The 24,035-nt window shown below is 42.9% G+C and overlaps 1 protein-coding gene and 1 non-coding gene across 2 annotated transcripts in view; both read left to right on the top strand.

Moving 5' to 3' along the window:
• Positions 1-966: 966 nt before the first annotated feature.
• LOC126005768 (U6 spliceosomal RNA) lies at positions 967-1,073 on the top strand. Its single transcript, XR_007494803.1, has one exon. It is a non-coding gene; the product is annotated as a U6 spliceosomal RNA (small nuclear RNA).
• An 8,840-nt stretch (positions 1,074-9,913) lies between these two features.
• Positions 9,914-24,035, top strand: part of DSTYK (dual serine/threonine and tyrosine protein kinase) — a 62,351-nt gene continuing 48,229 nt past the window's right edge. The window contains exon 1 of the mRNA XM_049770934.1: positions 9,914-10,269. Within this exon, the coding sequence (XP_049626891.1) occupies positions 10,005-10,269 (265 nt within the window). The 5' untranslated portion in view covers positions 9,914-10,004. The remainder of the gene's footprint in view (positions 10,270-24,035) is intronic.

Here is a 24,035-nt window from a genome sequence, read left to right as displayed (position 1 = left end):
AAAACTGAAACGAAAAGGGTTTTTGTTTGTTTGTTTGTTTTGTTTTTTGTGGTTTTTGGGTCACACCCGGTAGTGCTCAGAGGTTATTCCTGGCTCCAGGCTCAGAAATTGCTCCTGGCAGGCACGGGGGGGGGGGGGGGGGGGGGGGGGGGGGGGGGGGGGGTGGGGGGGAGGGACAGACACCATATGGGATACCAGAATTCGAACCAATGACCTCCTGCATGAAAGGCAAATGCCTTACCTCCATGCTATCTCTCCGGCCCCGGAAAGGGTTTAAAACTAAACTAGTTCAAGATATTATACTGTATAAATTCCATGGCAAAACTTCTTATTTTAAATTCACACAAGGAACTACTCAAGAGGGAATGAGAGATCTTAACTTGTGAATGGAATTGCCTAGAGAAGCAGGGAGAGAAAACATGAAGTGGGGTAGACCTGGTTGTCAAGTTTGTTCTCCCTTATAACTTTCTCCAGGACTCTGTCAGAGTTTGTGTCAGCAAAAATCTTTCATATTAGCAGAAGCCAAATTATAAGAACTGTTTAGAAAGTTGCAAACCTCAACTTCCCCTTAATAGTTGAGTTCCTCTGCTGCTAAGAAATCAATGGAATTTCGGTTCATAGCTCTTCAATGACCACTTTTACCCTCCTTTTAAACATCTGGAGAAAGAAAATGTCTGAAGAGGGAATCAAAGTATAGACAAAAGGGATTTCTCTATTTGTAGGATATTTTGAGCTGATTCCCTCGTATCTATTGTCTCTGGAAAATGTAAGCCATATGGGGTAACCATGGAGATATTACTGTCCTCTGTCTTGTTTTCTTCCTATTCTTTGCTATTAAAATAATTTGCTCTTATTTCAGTTAGTCATCCACTTCTGCTAACTTCTGTAGCTTCTTTTTCTCCTCACTCTGGTGAGGAGAAGGAACGTGTTTCAACTTATTTTTAATTTTTCAAATAAATTGTTAATGTGCTCACTTCGGCAGCACATATACTAAAATTGGAATGATACAGAGAAGCTTAGCATGGCCCCTGAGCAAGGATGATGCACAAATTCATGAAGCGTTCCATATTTTTTTTAAGAAAAAAAAAAAGTTACTGATAGGACTTTTTTTTTTTTTTTGGAGGGGGTGTCACATGCGGCAGTGTTCAGGGATTACTCCTAGCTCTACACTCAGAAATCTCTCCTGGCAGGCTTAGGGGACCATATGGGTTGCTGGGATTCAAACCACCGTCTGTCCTGAGTCAGCTTCGTGCAAGGTAAATGCCCTACTGCTGTGCTATCTCTCCAGCCCCAAACACCTCTATTATAACAAAAAGTTTCCTAGATTTTTTTGTTTTGTTTTGTTTTGGGAACACACCCAATGACACTCAGGGGTTACTCCTGGCTATTTGCTCAGAAATCGCTCCTGGCTTGAGGGACCATATGGGATGCCAGTGATTGAACCCCCGTCTGTCCTAGGCTAGTGTGGGCAAGGCAGTTAACTTACCACTTGTGCCACTGCTCCGGCCTCTGATAGGACTTTTTGTTTTGTTTTGGTTTTGGTTTTTGGACCACATTTGGCCAACCTCAGGGGTTACTACTGGCTCTATGCTCAGAAAGTACTCCTTGCAGGCTCAGGGGGCGTATATGATGCTGAGAATCAAAACCAGGTCGTCCTGATGCAAGGCAAGTGCCCTATCCACTGAACTATTGCTTTAGCCCAAGTGAAGCCTTACCATCTCTATTCCCCTTCCCTCACACACCAGCATTTTGTTATTACAGATTTTTTTATAAGTTCATGTAAGGTTTTTATTTCATTAATTTACTTAGCATTCACATATGAACGAAGACACACAGTATTTTTCTTCACTCAGTATCTTCAAGGTCTATTCACATTGTCCCATGAACAAAATTTCTTTTTTGGAGGGGGAAGATTTCATTTTTTGGAGGGTGGAGGGTAGTTACACTCTGTGATGCTCAGGGTTTTTGTAAAATAATGATATCTTTATTTAAGCACCATGATAAAAACATGTTTATAGCTTCAAAAAGAACACCCCCTTCACCAGTGCAACATTCCCACCACCTATGCCCCCCCTACTTCCCCCTTCCCCTACTTCCCCCTTTGTTTGCCTGTATTTGAGACAGGCATTCTATTTATCTCACCACTCACTACCATTGTGATGATAATTGCAAGTGTAATTATTTCTCTAACTACACTCACCACTGCTTGTGGTAAGCTTCATATCGTCGGCCAGTCCTTCCAGCCCTCATCTCTATTGTCTCTGGGTATTATTACAATACTGTCTTATATTTTTCTTAAATCCCACAGATGAGTGAGACTATTCTGTGTCTATCTCTCTTCCTATGACTTATTTCACTCAGCATAATAATCCCCATGTCCATCAATGTATAGGAAAACTTCATGATTTCATTTTTTTCCTGATGGCTGCAAAGTATTCTATTGTGTCTCTGTACCACAGTTTCTAGACACATCTGTTGTCGGGCATCTGGGTTGTTTCTAAATTCTGGCTATTGTAAATAGCACTGCAATGAATAGAGTTGTGCAGAAGGCAATTTTTTATTGTGTTTTTGCATTCCTAGGGTATATCCCTAGGAGTGGCATGGCTTTATCATATGGAAGCTCAATTTCTAGTTTTTTGAGGAATCTCAATATTATTTGCTATAAGGCCTGAAGTAGAAGGCATTCCCACCAGCAGTGAATGAGCATTTTTTATCCCCACATCTCCGCCAATACTGACTGTTCTTGATTTTTGTGATGTGTGCCAATCACTGTGGCGTGAGATGATACCTCATTGTTGTTTTGATTTGCACCTCCCTGATGATTATTAGTGATTGGAACATTTTTTCATATGTTTTTGGCCATTTGTATTTCTTCTTTGAGGAAGTGTCTGTTCATTTCCTTTCCCCATTTTTTGATGGTGTTAGATGAAGTCATGACATTTTCCTATACATGGATGGACATGGAAACTATTACACTGTGTGAAATAAATCAGAGGGAGAGAGATAGACACAGAATAGTCTCACTCATCTGTGAGAGTTAAAATAAAAAACATTATTGTAATAATACCCAGAGACGACAGAGATGAAGGCTGGGAGTTTTCTTGTTAAGTACTTTGTATATCTTAGATATTAGCCCCTTATCTGATGGGTATTGGGTGGACAGTTTCTCCTATTCTGTGAGTGACCTTTATTTATTCTAGTTACTATTTCCTTTGAAGTGCAGAAGCTTCTCTGTTTAATATGGTACCATTTGTTTATCTGTGCTTCCACTTGTTTGGACAGTGGTGTTTTCTTCTTGAAGATGTGCTAGTCTCAATGTCATGGAGAGTCTTACCTACATGTTCTTCTATATACCTTCTGGGCCCAGGTCTGATATCAAGGTCTTTAATCCATTTGGATTTGACCTTTGTGCATGGTGTTAGATGGAGGTCCGAGTTCACTTTTCTGCATGTGGCTGACCAGTTGTCCCAGCACCAATTGTTGAAGAGGCTTTCCTTGCTCCCTTTAGCATTTCTTGCCCCTTTATCAAAGATTAATTGTATGTCTGGGGAACATTCTCTGAATACTCAAGTCTATTCCACTGATCTAAGGGTTTGTCTTTATTCCCAAACCATGCTGTTTTAATGACTATTGCTTTGTAATATAATTTAAAGCTGGGTAAAGTGATGCCTTCCTCCCATCATCTTTTTCCTTAGGGTTGCTTTAGCTATTTGGCTATGGTGTTTATTGTTCCAAACAAACAAATTTCAGGAGTGTTTGATCTACTTCTTTGAAGAATGTCATTGGTATCCTTAGAAGAATTGAATTAAATCTATTCAATGCTTTGGGGAGTATTGCCATTTTAATGATATTAATCTTCTCAATCCATGAACAGGGTATGTATGTCCATTTCCTTATGTCCTCTTTTATTTCTTGATCAGTGTTTTGTAGTTTTCTTTGTATAGGTCCTTTACCTCTTTAGTTAAGTTGACTCCAAGTATTTGAGTTTGTGTGGCACTAATGTGAGTAAGATTTTTTTTTATGGTTTTTGGGTCACACCTGGGGGTGCTCAGGGGTTACTCCTGGCTGTCTGCTCAGAAATAGCTCCTGGCAAGCACAGGGGACCATATGGGACACTGGGATTCGAACCAACCATCATTGGTCCTGGATTGGCTGCTTGCATAGCAAATGCCGCTGTGCTATCTCTCCAGGCTCATGAATGAGATTTTTTTAAATGTCCATTTATTCTCTATCTTTATTGTGTATAAGAAAGCCATTGATATTTACATGTTAATTTTGTAGCTTACTACTTTTCATATGAAACTATTGTTTCTGGAGGCTTTTAGGTAAAAACTTTAGACTTTTCTAAATATAGTAGCATGTCATCTGCAAATAATAAGTGCTTGACTTCTTCCTTTTCTATCTGGTTGCCCTTGATATCTTCTTCTTGCTTAATTGCTAAGGCAAGTGCTTCTAGTATTATGTTAAATAGGAGTGGTGAGAGGATCAGCCTTGTCATGTACCAGATTTTAGAGGAAAGGCTTTCCAAGTTATTTCCACTGAGAATATTATTTGCCATTGGCTTGTGGTAAATGGCCTTGACTATATTGAGAAAAGTTCTTTCAATTTCCATCTTGTTGAGAATTTTTTTTTATCATGAATGGGTGTTGGACTTTATCAAAATGCTTTGTCTACATCTACTGATATAATCATATGGTTTTTATTTTTCTTTTGTTGATATGGTGTATTATGTTGATTGATTTCCATATGTTAAACCATCCTTGTATTTCTGGAATGAAACCTACTTGGTCATGATGTATAACCCCCTCTTGATGAGGTGTTGAATCCTATTTGCAAGGATTTTGTTGAGGTTCTTTTTTTGGGGGGGGGCACACCCATTTGATGCTCAGGGGTTACTCCTGGCTAAGTGTTCATAAATCGTCCCTGGCTTGGGGGGAACCATATGGGACGCTGGGGGATCTTGGCTAGTGCTTGCAAGGTAGACACCTTACCTCTAGCGCCATCTCTCTGGCCCCTTGTTGAGGTTCTTTGCATTTGTGTTCATCAGGGATATTTATCTGTAGTTTTCTTTTTTTGCAGTATCTCTGTCTGCTTTTGGTATCAAGATGTTAGCTTCACAAGAGAAATTTGAGTGTTTCTGTTTCTTCAATTTCATGAAAAAGTCCAAAAAGAATTGGTAATAGGTCCTCTTGAAAGATTTGAAAAAATTCATTACTGAATCCATCTGGGTCTGGGCTTTTGTTTTGGGGAAGACTTTTGATTACCATTTTAATTTCCTGGGTAGTGATGGGTATTTAAATATGCTAGATCATCCTGATTAAACAGTGGAAGATTATAAGACTCCATCCATTTCTTCCAGGTTTTCTTGTTTTGTGGCATAGAGTTTTTCAAAGTAGTCCTTATTTACCCTTTGAATCTATGTAGTATCTGTAGTGATCTCCCCCTTTTCTTTTCTAATCTGGTTTAATAAGATTCTCTCTCTCCCTTTCTTTGTGAGTTTTGCTAGTGGTTTATCAATCTTGTTGATTTTTTTAAAGAACCAACTTTTGCTTTCATTGATCTTTTGGATTGTTCTTTGTATTTGCCCTTCATTAATTTCTTTTCTAAGCTTTGTTGTTTCTTTCTGCATACCTATTTTTTGTTCATTTTTGTTGATCTCTTTCTAATTTTATAAGTTGTATCATTAAGTTATTTATGTAGGCCCCTTCTTACTTCCTGATGTGTGCTTGCAAAGCTATAAATTTTCCTCTTAGTATTACTTTTGCTGTGTCCCACAAATTCTGGTAATTTGTGTCTTTGTTCACATTTGTTTCAAGGAATCTTTTGATTTCTTCTTTGATTTTATCTCTGACCCACTGATTGTTCAGTAGTGAGATGTTCAATTTCAAGGTATTAAAGTTCTTCCCCATGTCTGTTTGTAATTCACTTCTAATTTCAGTGCATTATGATCAGAGAAGGTAGTTTGTACAATTTCTACCCTCTTGATTATATGGAGGTATGTTTTATGAGCTAGCATGTGGTCTATTCTGGAGAATGACCCATGTGCACTGGACAGGAATGTGCATTTAGTTTTCTGGGGGTGAAGAGCCCTATATATATATATATATCAAGGGGTGACAGGGTAGTGTTGAGGTCTCCCACTATTATTGTGTTGCTATTGATATCTTATTTCAAATTTGTCAACAATTGTTTTTAATATTTTGCTGGCCCCTCATTGGGTGTGTATGATTTAGGAATGTGTTTTTTCCTTTTTATATATCATTTGATTATTATGAAATGTTCATCTTTGTCCCTTATAACTTTTTTTTTTTTTTGGGTCACACCTGGCAGTGCTCAGGGGTTACTCCTACCTCTTTGCTCAGAAATCACTCCTGGCAGGCTCGAGGGACCTATGGGATGCCAGGATTTGAACCACCGACCTTCTGCATGCAAGGCAAATGCCTTACCTTCATGCTATCTCTCCGGCCCCATCCCTTATAACTTTTTAAGTCTAAAGTTCGTGTCATCTGATATTAATATGGTCACTCCAGCTTTTTTTAAGGGAGTTGTTTCCTTGGATGATTGTCCTCTAACCTTTGAGTTTGAGTCTATGTTTGTTCTGACTATTCAGATGTGTAGGCAGCAGAATGCTGGAGTCAGTATATTGTCACACTGTGTCTCTTAACTGGTGCATTTAGTTCATTGACACAGAGAGATAATTGTCATGGGATTTAGTGTCATCTCCATGTAGGAGTTTGGTGTGTCTTTTGATCTGTCTTGTCTTAAAGTAGACCTTTCAGTTTTTCTTTTAAGGCTGGTTTTGAGAATGTTTGAGCTGTTGTTTATCCATAAAACTATGTATACTTCCTTTAAACCTTGGGCCCGGAGAGACAGCACAGCGGCATTTGCCTTGCAAGCAGCTGATCCAGGATCAAAGGTGGTTGATTCAAATCCCGGTGTCCCATATGGTCCCCCGTGCCTGCCAGGAGCTATTTCTGAGCAGACAGCCAGGAGTAACCCCTGAGCACTGCCGGGTGTGGCCCAAAACCAAACCAAAACAAACAAACAAACAAACAAAAAACCTGAATGTGAGTCTGCTGGGTGCAGTATTCTAGGTGAAGCATTCCTTTCCTTGAGTTTTGTCACTATCTCTCACCACTGCCTTCTGGCCTTGAGGGTTTCTTGTGACAGGTCTGCTGTATATCTTAAAGACACTCCTTTGAATGTAATTTCCTTTTTTGATCTTGCTTTCTATATTCTATTCCTATCTCTGGGATTCGTCATTGTGACTAGGATGTGTCTAGGGGTGCTCTTTTTGGATCTCTTTTAGCTGGTACTGTTCGGGCATACAGAATTTGATTGCATGCAGTCTTTATCTCTGGGAGTTTCTTTGTAATGATGTCCTTATCTGTTAATTTTTTTCTGGGAATATTTTTCTAATTATTCTTATGTTGTTTCTGTTGAGTTTATCGAAGACTTCTTTTTTTTTTTTTTTTTTAAAGACTTCTATTTTTGAGGATTTTTCTTTGAGGATTTTTCCATAGTCTGATCATTTGCTTTAAGGCTCTTTCCCAGTCTTTTCTGTTATATGGAGTTGTTATGCATCTCATCTTCCAGCTCAGTAATTTGGTCCTTAGCTGTTGTTAATCTGTTGGAGAGGCTTTCCAGTGAGGTTTTCATTTTGTCTACCAAGTTTTTCAGTTGTTATTTCAGTTTGGAGTTTTTTCATTTCTATTTTCATATCTTATGGTTATTATTTGTGGTTATTTCAGCTAGATCCATGCTTTGAGTTCTATGAACATCCTACATATTTCTTCTCTAAACTCCTTATCTGAGAAGCTTAATAGTGGGTTGGCATTTTTTGGGTCATCAGAGCTGCCATCTTCATGGTGTTGGCCTGCATTGTTTCCCCATCATCATATTTGTAGTGTGGTGTTTTTTGTGAGTTGTGCTAGAGTTCATTGACTAGGATATGTGTGTGGCTGCAGAGTGAAGTGGAGCTGCTGAGCTCCTTTGATTCTGCTTTTCTTGTGCTGTTCCAGTTCACCTCTGATAATCTGACTTCTGCAGTGTCTTCTGAGCAGGGTTGGTCCCCAAAACCTCAATCCGAGGATTTGGGTCACTGCCATGTTGAAAAGCATATGGTGGTGATCAGGCTGATTCTCACCCTTTACTTCTGATTCGGCACTCAGGAAATACGGTGCTCGGGGATCATATGGAAAGCCAGGAATTGAACCATCATCCATGGCATACAAGGCCAAGTACCTACTGGGGAGCTATCTTTGGCCCCAAGCAAGACAAGATCTCTCTCTCTCTCTCTCTCTCTCTCTCTCTCTCTCTCTCTCTCTCTCTCTCTCTCTCTCTCTCTCTCTCTTCCTCTCTCTCCCTCTTCCTCTCTCTCCCTCCCTCCCTCTCTGCTGATTTACTTTATAGTATTTCCACAAAGATCACATATTCATTCTTTATCCATTCATTCAATACATGTAGGCTGTTTACAAATCTTGAATATTAAAAATGATCTGCAGTGGTTGGAGCGATAGTACATTTGGGGGCCGCATTTACCTTGCAATCCAGGTTGGATTCCAGCATCCCATATGCTCTCCCTCCAACCTGCCAGCATTAATTTCTGAGCAAAGAGCCAGGAGTAACCCCTGAGGAATGCAGGTGTGGTCCAAAAGCAAAAATAAAAACAAAAACAAACAAAGGAAGGCTTTTTTTTGGGGGGGAGTGGGTAAGTGGGACTCCCAACTAATAAACCAGGCTATGGCCATAGATGTAAATGGTATTTGGGTACAGCAGTGCCCTTCGACATGGTTTCGGGGGCTCAGGGGCTCCACAGAGCTGAGCTGAAAGGGTAGGTGGAGAAAGTAAAGGTAGGGATCAAACATCAGAGCGCCATCCAGCTGGGCATGTGTTCCAGCCTTCTGGGTGATCTCCCCAGTGCCATGGAGCGCATTTATCTTAACCAGATGGCGCTCAGGGGTTGGCTACTCTTGGCTCTGCGCATAGAAATTATTCCTAGCAGGCTCAGGAGGCCATATAGGATATACCACGGGATGGAACCTTGGTCGTGTGTGTGCAAGGCAAACTCCCTACACACAGTACTATTTCTCAGGTCCCCCATTTATCTATTTTAATTATGTTTCCCCTCTCCCCCATTTTTTAGATAAAAATACTTACTAATGAAGTCCCTGATATAGAATATTTCTATTCTGTGTTGCTTGAGAACTCTCCATACTGTTCATAAGTTTACATTTCCGCTAGGAAAAAAAAAAAAGAAAGATGCCAGGGCTAGAACCCTATCAGCTGCACGCAGAGCAAATGCCCTAACCGGCATCGCAATTCACTCCAGTCTCCATATCTGGTTTTTGGGCCACACCCGGTGACGCTCAGGGGTTACTTTTGGCTATGCGCTCAGAAATCGCTCTTGGCTTGTGGGGAATCCTATAGGAGGCCGGGGGATCGAACCTCAGTCCGTCTTAGGCTAGCGCTTGCGAGGTTTGCAAGATAAGATGCCTTACCGCTCCGCGCCCCCGGTCCCCATATTTGGTTTTTGGGCTACACCCAGCTGTACACAGGGTTTAACTCTGCAGTCAGGAATTACTGAGCTTACTCGTGGCTCTGCACACAGGAATCACTCCTGGTGATTCGAGGAACCCTATGGGACGCGAGAGATCGAACCTGGATCAGACTCTCCGGCCTCTAGGTATAGCCCCAAAGCACGGAAGGCCGGCTCCAAAAGCCAGCCCCAGCGCAGACTACAAGTCCCAGAAGCCCCCGGGGCGGCGTCCCCCCTTAACCCTTCCGTCGCGCTCGGGCACGGAGATAAAGAAACGTTCCGGCGGCGGCGCCTTGCGGGTTGGTTTGTTTTCCAGGGCTGGGTTGGAGCAGTTGGGAGGCGTCGGCGGCGAGCGGGCGGGGGCCGGGGCCGGGGCCGGGGCCGGGGGCGGGTTCCTCGTCCCCGAGGCCGGACAGCGGAGCGGGCGGCCGGGGCCCCCGGAGGCGAGTCGGAGGCGGCGGAGGCGATGGAAGAGGCCGACGGGGAGGCGTGGGGCAGCGAAGCCCTCTCGGGGCCTGGTGCCGGCGGCGCGACCCGCGAGCTGTGCCGGAGTTTCGGCCGCTACCGCCGCTACCTGGGCCGGCTGCGGCAGAACCTGCGCGAGACCCAGAAGTTCTTCCGCGACCTGCAGCGCGCCCCGGGCCCGAGCCGCCCCTCCTCCCCCGCGGGCGGCCGAGCGGCCGAGCGCGGCCCAGCCGGAGACGTCGCGGACGGCGGGCTGCCGGCGGCGGGTGAGTGGGCGCGGGGAGCCGGGGCCGTGGGTGGGAGGGTGGGAGGGAGGGCGCCGCCGGGACCCGTGGGGGAAGGCTGCGGGGTTGCACGGGCGTCGGGGTCCCAGCCTTTAGGGATGGAGGAGTGGAGTGCTTGCCCAGATTGCAACTGCAATTGCAACTTGTTTGTTTATTTATTTGGGTTTGGTTTTTGGGTCACACTTGGTGGTGCTCAGGGTTTCCTCCCGGTTCTGCACTCAGAAGTCGCTCCTAGCAGGCTCCTGGGACCCATATGGGATGGCGGGATTCGAACTCCCGACCTTCTGCATGCCAGGCAAACGTCTCACCTCCATGCTCTCTCTCCGGCCCCGCGAGGATGGTTTCTTTCCTACCGGTGTCCTGCAAGTCGTGGGCCATGTGGAGCTTGTGCTGAGGAAGGAATAGGGAAGAAAAGGCTCCTTTTTCTTTGGGCCACTGGCTTCCTCCCGACTTGGATCTCTCTAGGACGTGCCAGGCCTGGGGTCCCTAAAACGTTTAGAGTTGTGCAGTTTCCACCCTTTCCTGATTTTATTTTTTTGTTGCTTTTTTTTGGTTCGCTGGTATTAGGGGAGCTGGAGGGACTGCTTGCTTCTCTGAGAGCTCTCATATGCTGTTGTTACCCCGAGGACCACCTCGTTTAAAAGTTCAGTGCGTTTAATTCAGTGATTCTCAAGCTTAGAGGCGTGTTTCAATCAAAAAATTTTTTTGTATAGAATGGATGTCACGAGTGGAAATTAAAAATGTAAATAGTGGGAGTGGGATTTTGATGTAAAAAACACACTTTCAGAAACAGATTCACCAATCGCTGTTTGGTGAATTCCAGCAAGCTGTAGAAGTAGATGAAATTGCGGGAATTTGGTATTTATGTTTTGTTTTGGAGATACTGGGCATGGAATCCAGGGCCACGTATTTGCAGGGCAAGTTACTACACAACGCTGAGTAACATCCCTGACACCACGAATGAGTTACTAAACTCTGCTGTTTGTGTCTGGGCGTTCTATTTCCAAACTTTTTTGCTTGTTAGCCTAAATTTGAAATGCCAGTTGATGATAAAAAATATATAGTAGGATTCTGATAGGGCTCTAAATGATACAGTTTCTTTTAGTTGAGCTAGATGCATGTGTAAACAAATACTTTAAAAACTTTTCTTTGAAAAGCAAGATACCAAGTTTTTATTGAAACTTTACATCCGGAATACTTCCTGAGTGCAGAGCCAGGAGTAACTCCGCGTGTGCCACACACACACACACACACACACACACACACACACACACACACACACACACACACACACACACCCCTCTCTGTCAGCATCCCGTATGGTACACACAAACATACACCCTGTCCCTTGTCCCTTATTCCATCCTTGGCATCCCGTATGGCACACACACATACCCCGTCTCTTATTCTGCCTTTGGCATCCCGTATGGCACACACACATACCCCGTCTCTTATTCTGCCTTTGGCATCCCGTATGACACACACACACACCCTGTCCCTTACTCTGTCCTTGACATCACACACACACACACACACACACACTGTCCCTTATTCTGTCCTTGGCATCCCATATGGTTCTTGTCATTACACACACATGTAGACACACACACACCCTGTTCCTTACTCTGTCCTTGGCATCACACACACACACACATACACTCACACACACAACATTCTCTCTCTCTTTCCCCCTCCCTCTCCCCTCCCCCTTAACAACGCGTGCGCACCACCCACCCACACACACACACACAAGATGTGAGAGGAGAGACATGTGTTTGAGAGAAAACACAGGCGTCATCAGAGTAATAAATGAGCAAAGAAGCATTGACAAGCAAGCAAGATACGTATACAAGGGAGAAAATTGGCTTGAAGAACTAGCTACATTTGTTTTTAACCTTCTGGGACAAGTGGAAGAAGAGGGATGCTTGCCTGCCTGAGGTTGTGGTTTTGACATCTGTTCAGAGATTTGCTTTTTTGAAAATGGCTCTAAAGAGGGAACTTATTCTTGAGGCTCATGTAAAACAGCTTGGGAAGAGGTTACCGTATTTAGCTGTGTACTTTCACCCTCTGCCTTTCTTTACTCACAAAATTTTTTTATATATCTAAAAAAGCCTCTATTGTCATTACTTTAAAATTATTTATTTTATAATTAATACAGGAAAAAGTCAAAATAGATTCACCTCACAGAGTTGGAAGTTTTCAAGACACCTTGTTTTTAATTCTTTAAAAGTCAGCTTTAGTACAAATACACGTTTGTATTTTGCTTCACTGACATTTCTAATGACTGCATCAAGAACTAATCTTTATGCATTTAACTCTCTTCACCCTCTGGACTGTGCATCCAAAATAAAAGCTGGGTGTGGGAAGATATGTAGATATGGGACTTGACACAATTTGATTGTGCTCCTGAAATGCTTTCATGTCTTTGAATGTGATTGGTCTTTGGAAGTGAAATGAACACCGGGGAAAATGAGGCCATTGTGAGTGAGTGAGTGAGTATGTGGCCACGTGCATGCATGTTGGTGCTGTTATATGTGTGAAGCATGTGTTTTATTACTGAGTTACATTCCTGGCCTCTTACTGAGAATATTTTCGGGATGATTTTTCCCAGTGGTTTAGGTGGGAAAATCATACACCCCTCCATTCACCTGCCTATCCTTTAGTGTCAGGCAGCTAACTGGAGCTTTCTGTGTAGATGGGGAACAAGTTTCCTACTACTGAGGTGCACGTTTGACTCTTAGGTTATTGTTTAGAAAGTAGAACCACTCCTTAAAAAGACAATGTTAAAGGAGTTACATAAATTTTGTGGCTTTAGATAGCTTTGCATACTGCTAAGAAATGTTATAATGTACTACAATTTGGGGACTTGAGGGACAAAGTAATTGTGCATGGGTTTTGTTTTATTTTTCTTAATGTTCTTTGGCTGAAAGTTCAAAATTAAGGTTTCAGCAAGGGGATTTCTTCTGGGAATTCTGTTTATGGGTGATTGTCTTCCCACTGTAACTTTACCTTGTCCTCTTTCCTTGCATCTTTATTCTCATAATTAAAAAAAATAACGATAAAAAATAAAAGAACTAACTTTCATAGCCTACTTTTGCATGGTCAAGCTCATTCGGAGTTAAAAAGTTAAAAAACTTTTGTTTTTTAAAGGAATATTAAAAATAATAGTTCCTGGCTAATAGGAACTTGAAATGTTAAGAGAGCACTCAAAAAAAATTTTTTTTTTTTTTTTGCTTTTTGGGCCATACCCTGTGACACTTGCTATGCGCTGGCTATGCACTCAGAAGTCAGTCGCTCCTGGTTTGGGGGGGACTATATGGGATGCCGGGGATTTGACCAAGGTCTGTTCTGGATCGGCCATGTGCTAGGCAAACGCCCTACTGCTGTGCTATTGCTCTGGCCCCCAATTTTTCTTTTTTTTTTTGGGTAAAATTTTTGGGCTACACTCAGTGCTGCTCAGGAATAACTTTTGGTGAAGATTGAATCTGGGTCAGCTGCTTGCAAGGCAAGTGTTTTTATTAGCTTTTCTATCTCTTCAGCCCCTGAACACTCAATTCCTAACCTAGCAAATCTCTAGAAGGTTTTCTTAAACCATCTCTCTGGAATGTGTGCACTTAGTTGCTATAGCTTTTGAGCAAATTTTTGAGTAATCAATGATTAGAAATTCAAAAAGTGTTTTTTACTTTAAACTATAAAGGAGATGGAAATAAAACCACCTGAAATTATGCTTTCTTCTTCTCATCACTCAGTAATAGCTATTCCTGATGGTGTCTGGGAGTGGAGGGAAAACCATATGGGATAACCCTATACCAGATTGGGTAAATGCAAGGCAAACTCCCTACCTACTGTACTACCACTCTGGCCCCTAATGCTTTCTTCGTTTCTTCTTAGTATTGGTTTGTATTCACCAGAGTTAGGATATGGAGGATGTAATGTATATGATATTTTAGAAGTTGAAAAGAAAATAGAGGATCAGAGGCTGAAGAGATAATACTGTGGGTAGGGCTCTTGCCTTGCACGGAACAAACCTGGATTCTATCCCTATCCCTGTCATCCCATATGGTCTGTGCACTGTCAGGGTTGATCCCTGGCCATCACTGGGTTTGGCTCATAAAACAAACAAAACAAAGTAAATGGAGGGAGGGAGGGAGGGAGGAAGGGAGAGAGAGAGAGAGAGAGAGAGAGAGAGAGAGAGAGAGAGAGAGAGAGAGAGAGAGAGGAGTGTGTGTGTGAGAGAGGAGAGAGAGAGTGTGTGTGAGAGAGAGGGGAAGAAAGAGAGGGAGAGAGAGAGGAGTGTGTGTGTGAGAGAGGAGAGACAGTGTGTGTGAGAGAGAGGGGAAGAGAGAGAGAGTGAGAGAGAGAGAGAGAGAGAGAAAGAGAGAGAGTGTTTAAAGCTAAGGAGCTTGCCTAGCATGTGGCCGAAGTTCAAGTCCACTGTATGTGGCCCCTGAGCACTGTTGTGAGTGACTCCAAACCAAAAACTAAGAATTAAAAAGTGGAATAAAACCCCATGGTGGAGAGTAGTTTGAACAATGGAGAAATAAGTGAACATTTTGTGATTCAGTCTCTCTTCCACTGCCTTTCCCTTAAACATAGAGCAATCTGTTGATTTTTCTTTTTCAGCGGGTTCCGAAATAATGAGAGAAAAATTGTTCACTCCTGATAAAAGGCAGAAGGGGGAGGGCTGGGAAGATATAGAGGTTAGGGTTTATGCAAGGTAACCATCCCAATTTCATCCCTTGCACACATGGCTTCCCAGCATTGCCTCATATGTTGCTCGAGGCCCCACAGCACCAGTGGGATGGGTTTGGTGAGCCACAGAACTGCACGACCCATGCAATACCTATCCTCCATCATCTAGTGTCCAGTCATATTACCAGGTTGGCCAGAATCACTGAGAAGGTCCCATTGGGCCCCCTGAGCACAGCTTAGAATGAATAAGAAAGGCAAAGTGGAGTATTACAGAATAGCAGAAAAAAGGATTTTTCTTGTTTATGATCCAATTGAGCTCTTGTAATAGCCTCTCTATTTTAAGAAAATTGAAATGAGTTGGATTCTCTGGTTTCCCTCATAATTTTCTGTATGTACTTTCTGACTTGCTTTAAATCTCTCGAAATTAAACTCAGAAGAAAAATCAAAGAAAAGAAATTGGAGTGATCCAGATGTGTCTGTCTAGATCAGTGTTTCCTGCTTGCACAGAGATAGATTCAGTCACCAGAGCCCTGTCAGGAGTAATCCTGGAGCGCAGAGCCAGAAGAAAACTGTGAGCATTGCTGGGTATGGCTCCTCCCTCCAAATGATGTGTTTCCCAAAGTGTGTGATAGTGATGCCCCCACTCTATGCTGGAATGATCCAGGCTCCAAGCTGTGGGTAGTAGCAGCCTTGGGTACAGGCTTGCTTGTTTAAAGAAATTAGGTTTTGGGCCCGGAGAGATAGCACAGCAGTGTTTGCCTTGCAAGCAGCTGATCCAGGACCAAACGTGGTTGGTTTGAATCCTGGTGTCCCACATGGTCCCCCGTGCCTGCCAGGAGTTATTTCTGAGCAGACAGCCAGGAGTAACCCCTGAGCACCACCGGGTGTGGCCCAAAAACCAAAAAAGAAAAAAGAAAAATAAATTAGGTTTTCAGGGCCAGAGAGATAGAGTGGAGGTGAGGTGTTTGTCTTGCACGAAGAAGGACGGTTGTTTGAATCCTGGCATCCCATATGGTCCCCCTAGCCTGCCAGGAGCGATTTTTGAGTGTAGAGCCAGGAATAACCCCTGAGTGCTATCAGGTGTGACCCAAAAACTAAAACAAAAAAAAACAAACAAAAAAAAGAAATTAGGTTTTCGGGGCACAGTGTATTTTTGTTTTTTTTTTTTTCAGATATACTAGCTGTGTTCAAGGGCTTACTTCTCTGCTCAGGGATCACTTATGGTGGGCTTGGGGGACCATAAGAAATATGGGTGACTGAACCTGGGTTGTTTGTATGCAAGGCAAGTGCCCTACCACTGTACTATCTCCAGCTCTGAGTATAATTTAATTTCTTAAGAAGGGATGGTAGGCCAGGTAAGTATGGAAACCTCTCATCTAGATAGAAATACTTACATGCAAGGTAGCTCACATTTTTTTCCACTTGCAACCCTGATGTGATTCAATAATACTATAAAAAACACATTAGATTCATTGCTTGGTTGATACTGAATTAATTTACAGTTATTGCACATTCAGAAACCTTTTAATCTTGCTAGATTTTCTCTGATACTCACATTTAGAACCCCATATGGTTCCTGGCCTAGAGTTTAAAAAGCTAGCGTCTAGATTGGGCTTTTGGTCCTTGTATACCTGTACCGGCTGTGGCCCATAGGGCAGCAGCTGGAAACCACAGCTCCAGTCTATTCTGAATCCTCTTCCTTACTGAGACCTGCACCCAAATATACTGAGCCACAGAGTTTCTCGGAAGTGGGGATTATAACAATGATACTTCTCAGGGGGTTGGGAGTAAATACATCAGTGGGTTTAGAAAGTGGGTAAGATGCTATGTAATGTGAGGAGCTGGAGTGGGGTCTTAAGCAAGTGGTAAGGCGTCTGCCTTGCTCGCACTAGGACCAACAGTGTTCCATCCCCCAGTGTCCCAAATGGTCCCCCAAGCCAGCAGTGATTTCTGAGCGCATAGCCAGGAGTAACCCCTGAGCGTCACCGGGTGTGGCCGAAAAACAAAAACAAACAAAAAAAGATGCTATGTAATGTGAGATATTATTACTCATGTGAGTAATGTGAGTGGTAATACATGATATTTATTTATTTAATTTTAGTTTTTGGGCCACACCCGGTGATGCTCGGGTTACTCCTGGCTATGAGCTCAGAAATCACTCCTGGCTTGGGGGACCAAATGGGATACCAGGGATCGATCTGAGGTCTGTCCTAGATTACCCGTGTGCAAGGCAAACGCCCTACCGCTTCGCTATCGCTCCGGCCCCAAATAAATGCATGATATTTATATGTGAGGAATAGGGTTTAATCCCTGGTATCCCTCTCACCCCCCAATCATTGACTATCTGGTATGGAGAGAAAAGTCAACAAAGTGATTGCCCTTACTCTTCAGTTAGTTGAGATAAGTCATTCCCATTTTATCCTTCTCTTAGTAAAGGAGAAACGGATAATTATTATCATTGAAATGTACCTATTATATTGACTGATGAGTAAAATGAAGATCAGAAGCTGGTCTTCTAGAAAGATAAAATCTTACTGTATATACATGCAGTGCGGAATGCAGAAAGCCTAAGTATGCCTGGATTTTTGGCATATTATATGATTTCTACTTCTTCAGTTCTTCAGTTTTTTTTGTTTTTTTGTTTTTTTACTATACCCAGTGGTGCTCAGAGACCACTCCTGGTAGTGCTCAGTAAACCATATCATTGGTGCTAGGGATGGAATAGGGGTTTGCCATATGTATGTAAGGCAGGCAGGCGCCTTATCCCCTACTCTATTATCTCTATCTTCAGACTACATAAGGGATTGTTTTTGGTGTTGTTTTTTTTTCCACATCTGGCATTGCTAAGGGGGGTTACTCTTGTCTCTGTGCTTAGGAATCACTCCTGGTGGGCTCAGGGGACAGTATGGGAAGCTGGGGGATAGAAGCAGGGTCGGCCATGGGCAAGGCAAATTCCCTACCTGCTGTGCTATCGCTCTTTGTCTTTGGCTAGTTGACAACTTAGCTTCTCTAGCATTCACTTCTTAGTATACTTTGGTGGCTAGAATGAAAAGGAGTTAAGAATTAAAAATAACAAATGCTCTTGTTTAAAATACTTCATTTTCTTAGACTTTTTGGACTGAAATTCACATGGATGATCACGTTGAAGGGAAGGGACAGCATTGGGAGTCTTTCTGGCCGGGTTTCGTGAAGTTGTCATCTTCCTGGGGCTGCCCTGTGATACTGGCTCTGGAGCTGAAACTGGAAGAGTATTGGCTGTTGGTGTGTCATGATCTCTAATTGCTGCCTGTGCATTTCAGCTAAGCTCAGCAGAGATGGTGGTGTAGGATTCTTATTTATGTAATTTTAGATAAATGAAACTCCATTTCTCCCTAGATATGTCTAAAACTTTCTCTTTCTCATTTTTCTTTTTTCGGGTTTTTTTTTTTTTTTTTTTTTTTTTTTGGTTTTTGGGTCACACCTGGCGGTGCTCAGGGGTTACTCCTGGCTGTCTGCTCAGAAACAGCTCCTGGCAGGCACGGGGGACCATATGGGACACCGGGATTCGAACCAACCACCTGAGGTCCTGGATCGGCTGCTTGCAAGGCAAATGCCGCTGTGCTATCTCTCCGGGCCCTCTTTCTCATTTTTCTATCTGAGAACCACATTTAGTTGTCAAAAGCCAGTGCATTTTAATCAGACCTGGGTTCCTGTTTTAGTTCAACCTCTTGTTAATTGTGTCACTTGGAGCAACTGATCTTAGTGTGTTTACAGCTTTTTTTTTTTTTTTTCCTAACTTTAAAAACATTTTTTCATATTTGGGTCATTCTGGCAGGGCTCAGGGGCTACTTCAGCTCAGTGGTTGGGAGAATATATGGTGCTAAGGATTGAATTTAGGTGTCCCTCATGTAGTGAGGAAGCTCTCTTGAAGCTTTCTGGTCTGTAGTTTTGACTTCTTGATAAAATGGAGTGACTCAAAATTGATTTTAACTTCCAAATTGTCTGAAGGAAGATTTAGAGTTTCATCATGTTTCCTCTAAAGCCAGAGGTTGCCGAACTATTTGGCCTACTGCCTCCTTTAAAAAAAAAATATTGCTCACTGGCCCTCTGGAAAACTACCTTCTCTTCGTTTAGCAAACAGAAAGCACACCTCCACTTTACTCAAGGCTACTGTCATTGCTGTCACAGTCAATCAGTCTAATCAGTTGATCTAGCTGGGCTTCTCCCCTGATCTGTTATCAGTCTGTAGATTTTCTACCAATTGGTTATGTACTTAGCCACTGACTTTCTTTGAGGGCCGATAGTCTGATAATGTGGGGAGTTGTAAGATTAAAATGCTTTTAATTTTGCCTTTTTTTTTTTTTTTGGTTTTTCGGGCCACACCCGTTTGATGCTCAGGGGTTACTCCTGGCTAAGTGCTCAGAAATTGCCCCTGGCTTGGGGGGACCATATGGGATGCCGGAGGATCGAACCTCGGTCCTTCCTTGGCTAGCGCTTGCAAGGCAGACACCTTAGCTCTAGCGCCACCTCACCGGCCCCTAATTTTGCGTTTCTTACCTAGTATGGGAAAACCAGCCTCTCTCTGTCTTTGATGGAATAATTACAAATGTTTGCATGTTTCAGAAGCACAGCACATTCATGAAGACTACTCTTAGAATGTCTTTCATCTGTCTTTCTTAGAGGTTGCTCACAGAGAAGCCAGTTTAAAGAGTATAAGGTGTGTGGGTACTTGTGGCTTCTTTCCTGACCGTTTTTAAGATCTAAGGTGAATTAATTACTCCTTACTTTCTTTTTTTTTTTGGTTTTTGGGCCACACCCGTTTGACGCTCAGGGGTTACTCCTGGCTATGTGCTCAGAAATCGCCCCTGGCTTGGGGGGACCATATGGGACGCCGGGGGATCGAACCGCGGTCCTTCCTTGGCTAGCGCTAGCAAGGCAGACACCTTACCTCCAGCGCCACCTACCCGGCCCCACTCCTTACTTTCTATAGGAAAATAATCCACCTATATAGATGATAGTTTTTTTTTTTTTAATGTGGTTCAGTGAAAATGGAATAGTCTTACACAAATGTAGAGAGTAGAGACCATGTGGAAGAAGTTATTTTTCTTCTCAAAGACCTGACCAGCATTCTTTGTTGATTTCTGGCCAAATAAAGCATCTCTATACTTGAAGATTCATTTGGTTCTTTGCCAAATGAAGAGTTTGAGGAATCCTAGAGCTTCACACCTAACAAATGAAAACAGAGCTAGAAGTGATTGACAAAGGGGCCAGAGAGATAGCACAGCGGTAGGGTATTTGCCTTGCACACAGACAACCCAGGATGGAGGATGGTTTAAATCCTGGCATCTCATATGGTCCCCTGAGCTTGCCATGGGCGATTTCTGAGTGCTACCGGGTGTGACCTAAAAACTAAAAAAAAAAAAAAAAAAAAAGTGGTTTAGAAAAACCCCTTTGTACATAATACTCTGCAAATTCCAACCTAAAACTTATAGAAGGAAAGTTGCTGAGAGCATGAGGACTCCTCTTACCCACGGGATACCTTCTGTGTGCCCATCATGTGCCCTGCCTTTTCTCACTTTCACAGGCAGTATGTATGGTGGGAGTATGTTTCCCAAGCCTTGTGCCATGTGGCTGTGGGAACTTTCTGACCACAGCTCTCTTTGGAGTTGGTATTTATAAAGTGTTTCCTTTCCCTGGGGTAGCACTCTCTGCTTGAAAGAAGGGAAGTAGGACTTGAATACTGTTTTGCTTTTTCACTTGTCTAAGAAATAATGCATCAAAACTACCCCTGAGAATTTGATTTTCAAACAAAACCCACAACTATACTAATATTAAAAAGTATGACTTAAAAAATCAAATGTAAAAAGATCTATCTTTAGCTTTATTAGGCTTAACCTAATTAACCATGATATATAATGAATATGTAACATACATATATATAATGTGATATTTAATGAATGGACCTCAGTCATGTCCAATTTTAGCATAGTGTATTTTACCTTTTCCAGGTAGAGAGAAATATAATAAAATGTAACAAAATATATTTTATTAAAAGCTGATTTTTGGTAGTTATGGTGGTACTTACAGTGCTCTAGGGGTGCTCAGTACCAGGGATTTGCATGCCTCTAGCTTGCCAAATCTGTGACTCAGTCCTTTGAGCTATCTCCCCTGCTCACTTTGTTTTTTTTTTTTTTTGTTTTTTGGGTCACACCCGGTAGCGCTCAGGGGTTACTCCTGGCTCTGTGCTCAGAAATCGCTCCCGGCAGGCTCGGGGGATCATATGGGATGCCGAGATTTGAATAACTGACCCTCTGCATGCAAGGCAAACGCATTACCTCCATGCTATCTCTCCAGCCCCCCACTTTGTATTTTTAAATTAGAGCACTGGTGGTTCAACTAGGAGGTTACCTTTTGGGGGGACTCCCCAGCATCTGTGGAGGCTTCAAGGGCCATGGTCAGCAACATCACCCTGCAGCAGAAAGAGGTTTGATGGGTTCTTTTGGTTTGGGCCCAGTGGTGCTGCTCGGACCACCAAAGTTACTCAGCAGCGCTGGAGGAGAAGGGGATGCCACGTTGTGCCTGGGAGTGAATCCAGAGCCTCACCTTGCAAGGCTGCGCCTTATCCCTTTGAACTATCTCCCAGTTTCCTTGGAGTCCCTTTTGCTTTTAGTATACTGCTGGAAGTACTCAGAGGCTGCTCTCAGCCCAGTGCTCAGGGCATTATGTGTGAATTGAATTTGGGCCTTCTGCTTGTAAAGCAAATATAATAACCCTTTAAAACATCTTCCCAGCTTCCAGAAAATTTACTTTTTTTTTTTTGGTTTTTGGGCCACACCCGTTTGATGCTCAGGGGTTACTCCTGGCTATGCACTCAAAAATCGCCCCTGGCTTGGGGGGACCATATAGGACACCGGGGGATCAAACTGCGGTCCGTCCTATGCTAGCGCTTGCAAGGCAGACACCTTACCTCTAGCGCCACCTTCCCGGCCCCAGAAAATTTACTTTTAAAACTATTTTATACAGTTTACTCTGACCTTAATTTTTTTTTTTTTTTTTGGTGTGGGGAGGGTGTATAGGGTTTGAGTCCATGCTTACTGGTGGTCAGGGGCTATTCCTGACTCTACTCAGGAGTAGTACCTTGATACTCACAGGACAGTATGTGGTGCTGGGTATTCCAAGAAATAGGTAGAATGCAAAGCAAGTGTCTTAACCTGTATATTCTCTCTGACCTGTCTAGCCTTAACTTTTAGAATTATGGTGATATGTGGGTGCAAGGAGGAATGTGGAGGTGGAACGGCTAGAAGTAACTTTTAAACCTCACCAAGAAAATGTATTTCCATTTCCTGGTTAAATTCCTCTGATCTCTTGACTCTTGTTCTCTGGAGAGAAAGTTATGCTGCTAAATTTGGTCAGCAGTTTGTTAGTGTAGCATTAAAGGAGTTGTGTGTGACAAGAGACCTTTGCTTTAAAAGGAATGTCATAGGTGGTTCCTTACCACCGCACAATCAGAGGGGCCTCTACCGGCAATACCAGGTCAAGCTTCTGGTGGCTGATCGTTCCATGAACAGGTGGCTCTGGTACTTTTCTCACAGTGTATGAAGTTGGTCTGTACTCTTTAGCCTGGGAATTAGATTCCAAATGTGATCCTCAATGACTTGCTGATGTGCTAAGATAGACTAGTAACTTGGGCTTCCTAGACCCCAAGTTAATAATAGCAAACTATTACAGTCAGATTGAGGAGGTAGTGTAAAGAAACTGAAAAGTCCTATTTGTTTACTTTTTCAGGAAAAGAGAGATGTATTGTGTGTTTTGTGTGTGTATGTGTGTGTGTGTATTTGTGCTTTTTGGGTTCATATATATATATATATATATATATATATATATATATATATATAGAGAGAGAGAGAGAGAGAGAGAGAGGGTCAGAGAGCTAGTATAGTGGATAGAACAGTTGGTTTGCATATTGCTGACTCGATCTCCAGCAACCTATATGGTCCTCTGAGCCCTGTCAGGCATGATTCTTGAGTGCAGAGCTAGGATTAGGTCTGAGCACTCCAGGTGTAGTGTAAGCCTATATATCTACATGGGTGCATTGCACAGACATATATCTACAGGTGTGTTTCAGTGGTCTCTGGCTCTACAAAAAAAAATTGGAATTATCTTAAAAAGGGGCTGGAGACAGTGGGTGTTAGCGTTGCACATGGATGATTTGGGTTTGATCCCCAGCATCCCTTATGGTCCCCCAAGAGTACCAGGAGTGATTTCTGAGCGCAGAGTCAGAAGTAACCCCTGAGCGCGACTGGTGTGGCCCCTCCCAAATACATTAAAAAGTACATAAATGTTGGGGCCAGAGATGTAGGTCAAGAGTACTTGTCTTAAATGTGTAAGCACTGAGTTCTAGAGACACACACATATAGGACTGAGGAAATAGCCCAAAGGGCTAGAATCTGTTCTTTGCATGCTGAATCCCAACTTTGATCCCTGGCACTACAGTTTCTTTTTTTTTTTTTTTTTTTGTTTGTTTTCTTTGTTTTTTGGGCCACACCCGGCCTTGCTCAGGGGTTACTCCTGGCTCTCTGTTCAGAAATAGCTCCTGGCAGGCACGGGGGACCATATGGGACACCGGGATTCGAACCAACCACCTTTCGTCCTGGATCGGCTGCTTGCAAGGCAAACGCCACTGTGCTATCTCTCCGGGCCCAGGCACTACAGTTTCTGAGACTGCCAGGGGTGATTCGTGAGCACTGGTGGGTGTAACCTCAAAATAAAGCAAAAAAAGCATAAATGTTGCCAGGAGAATATAAAGGCCTTTCACTCCCATTTTATGCAGATTACACAGTTATCGTTTTATTGCTCTTGTAGCATCCTCAAATCTCTCTCTGGTATGTCAGTTCTTTCTAAATCTTTTGAAAACAAGCTCTAGCTAGGTTGTCTCATCCCTAACTACCCCAGTGTCTATTTCTACCAAACAAGGGCATCTACTTCACATTCACATACAGATCTCCAAATCAGGAAGTTACTGTTGACTTTGTACTAACCGTTCAATTCAGTCTTGGTCGAGTTTTGCTAACTGCCCC

Source organism: Suncus etruscus, chromosome 3 (genome assembly GCF_024139225.1).
Source record: "Suncus etruscus isolate mSunEtr1 chromosome 3, mSunEtr1.pri.cur, whole genome shotgun sequence".
NCBI classification, from domain to species: domain Eukaryota; kingdom Metazoa; phylum Chordata; class Mammalia; order Eulipotyphla; family Soricidae; genus Suncus; species Suncus etruscus.
Note: the sequence above shows the minus strand (reverse complement) of the source record. Positions and strands in the feature narration are given on the sequence as shown.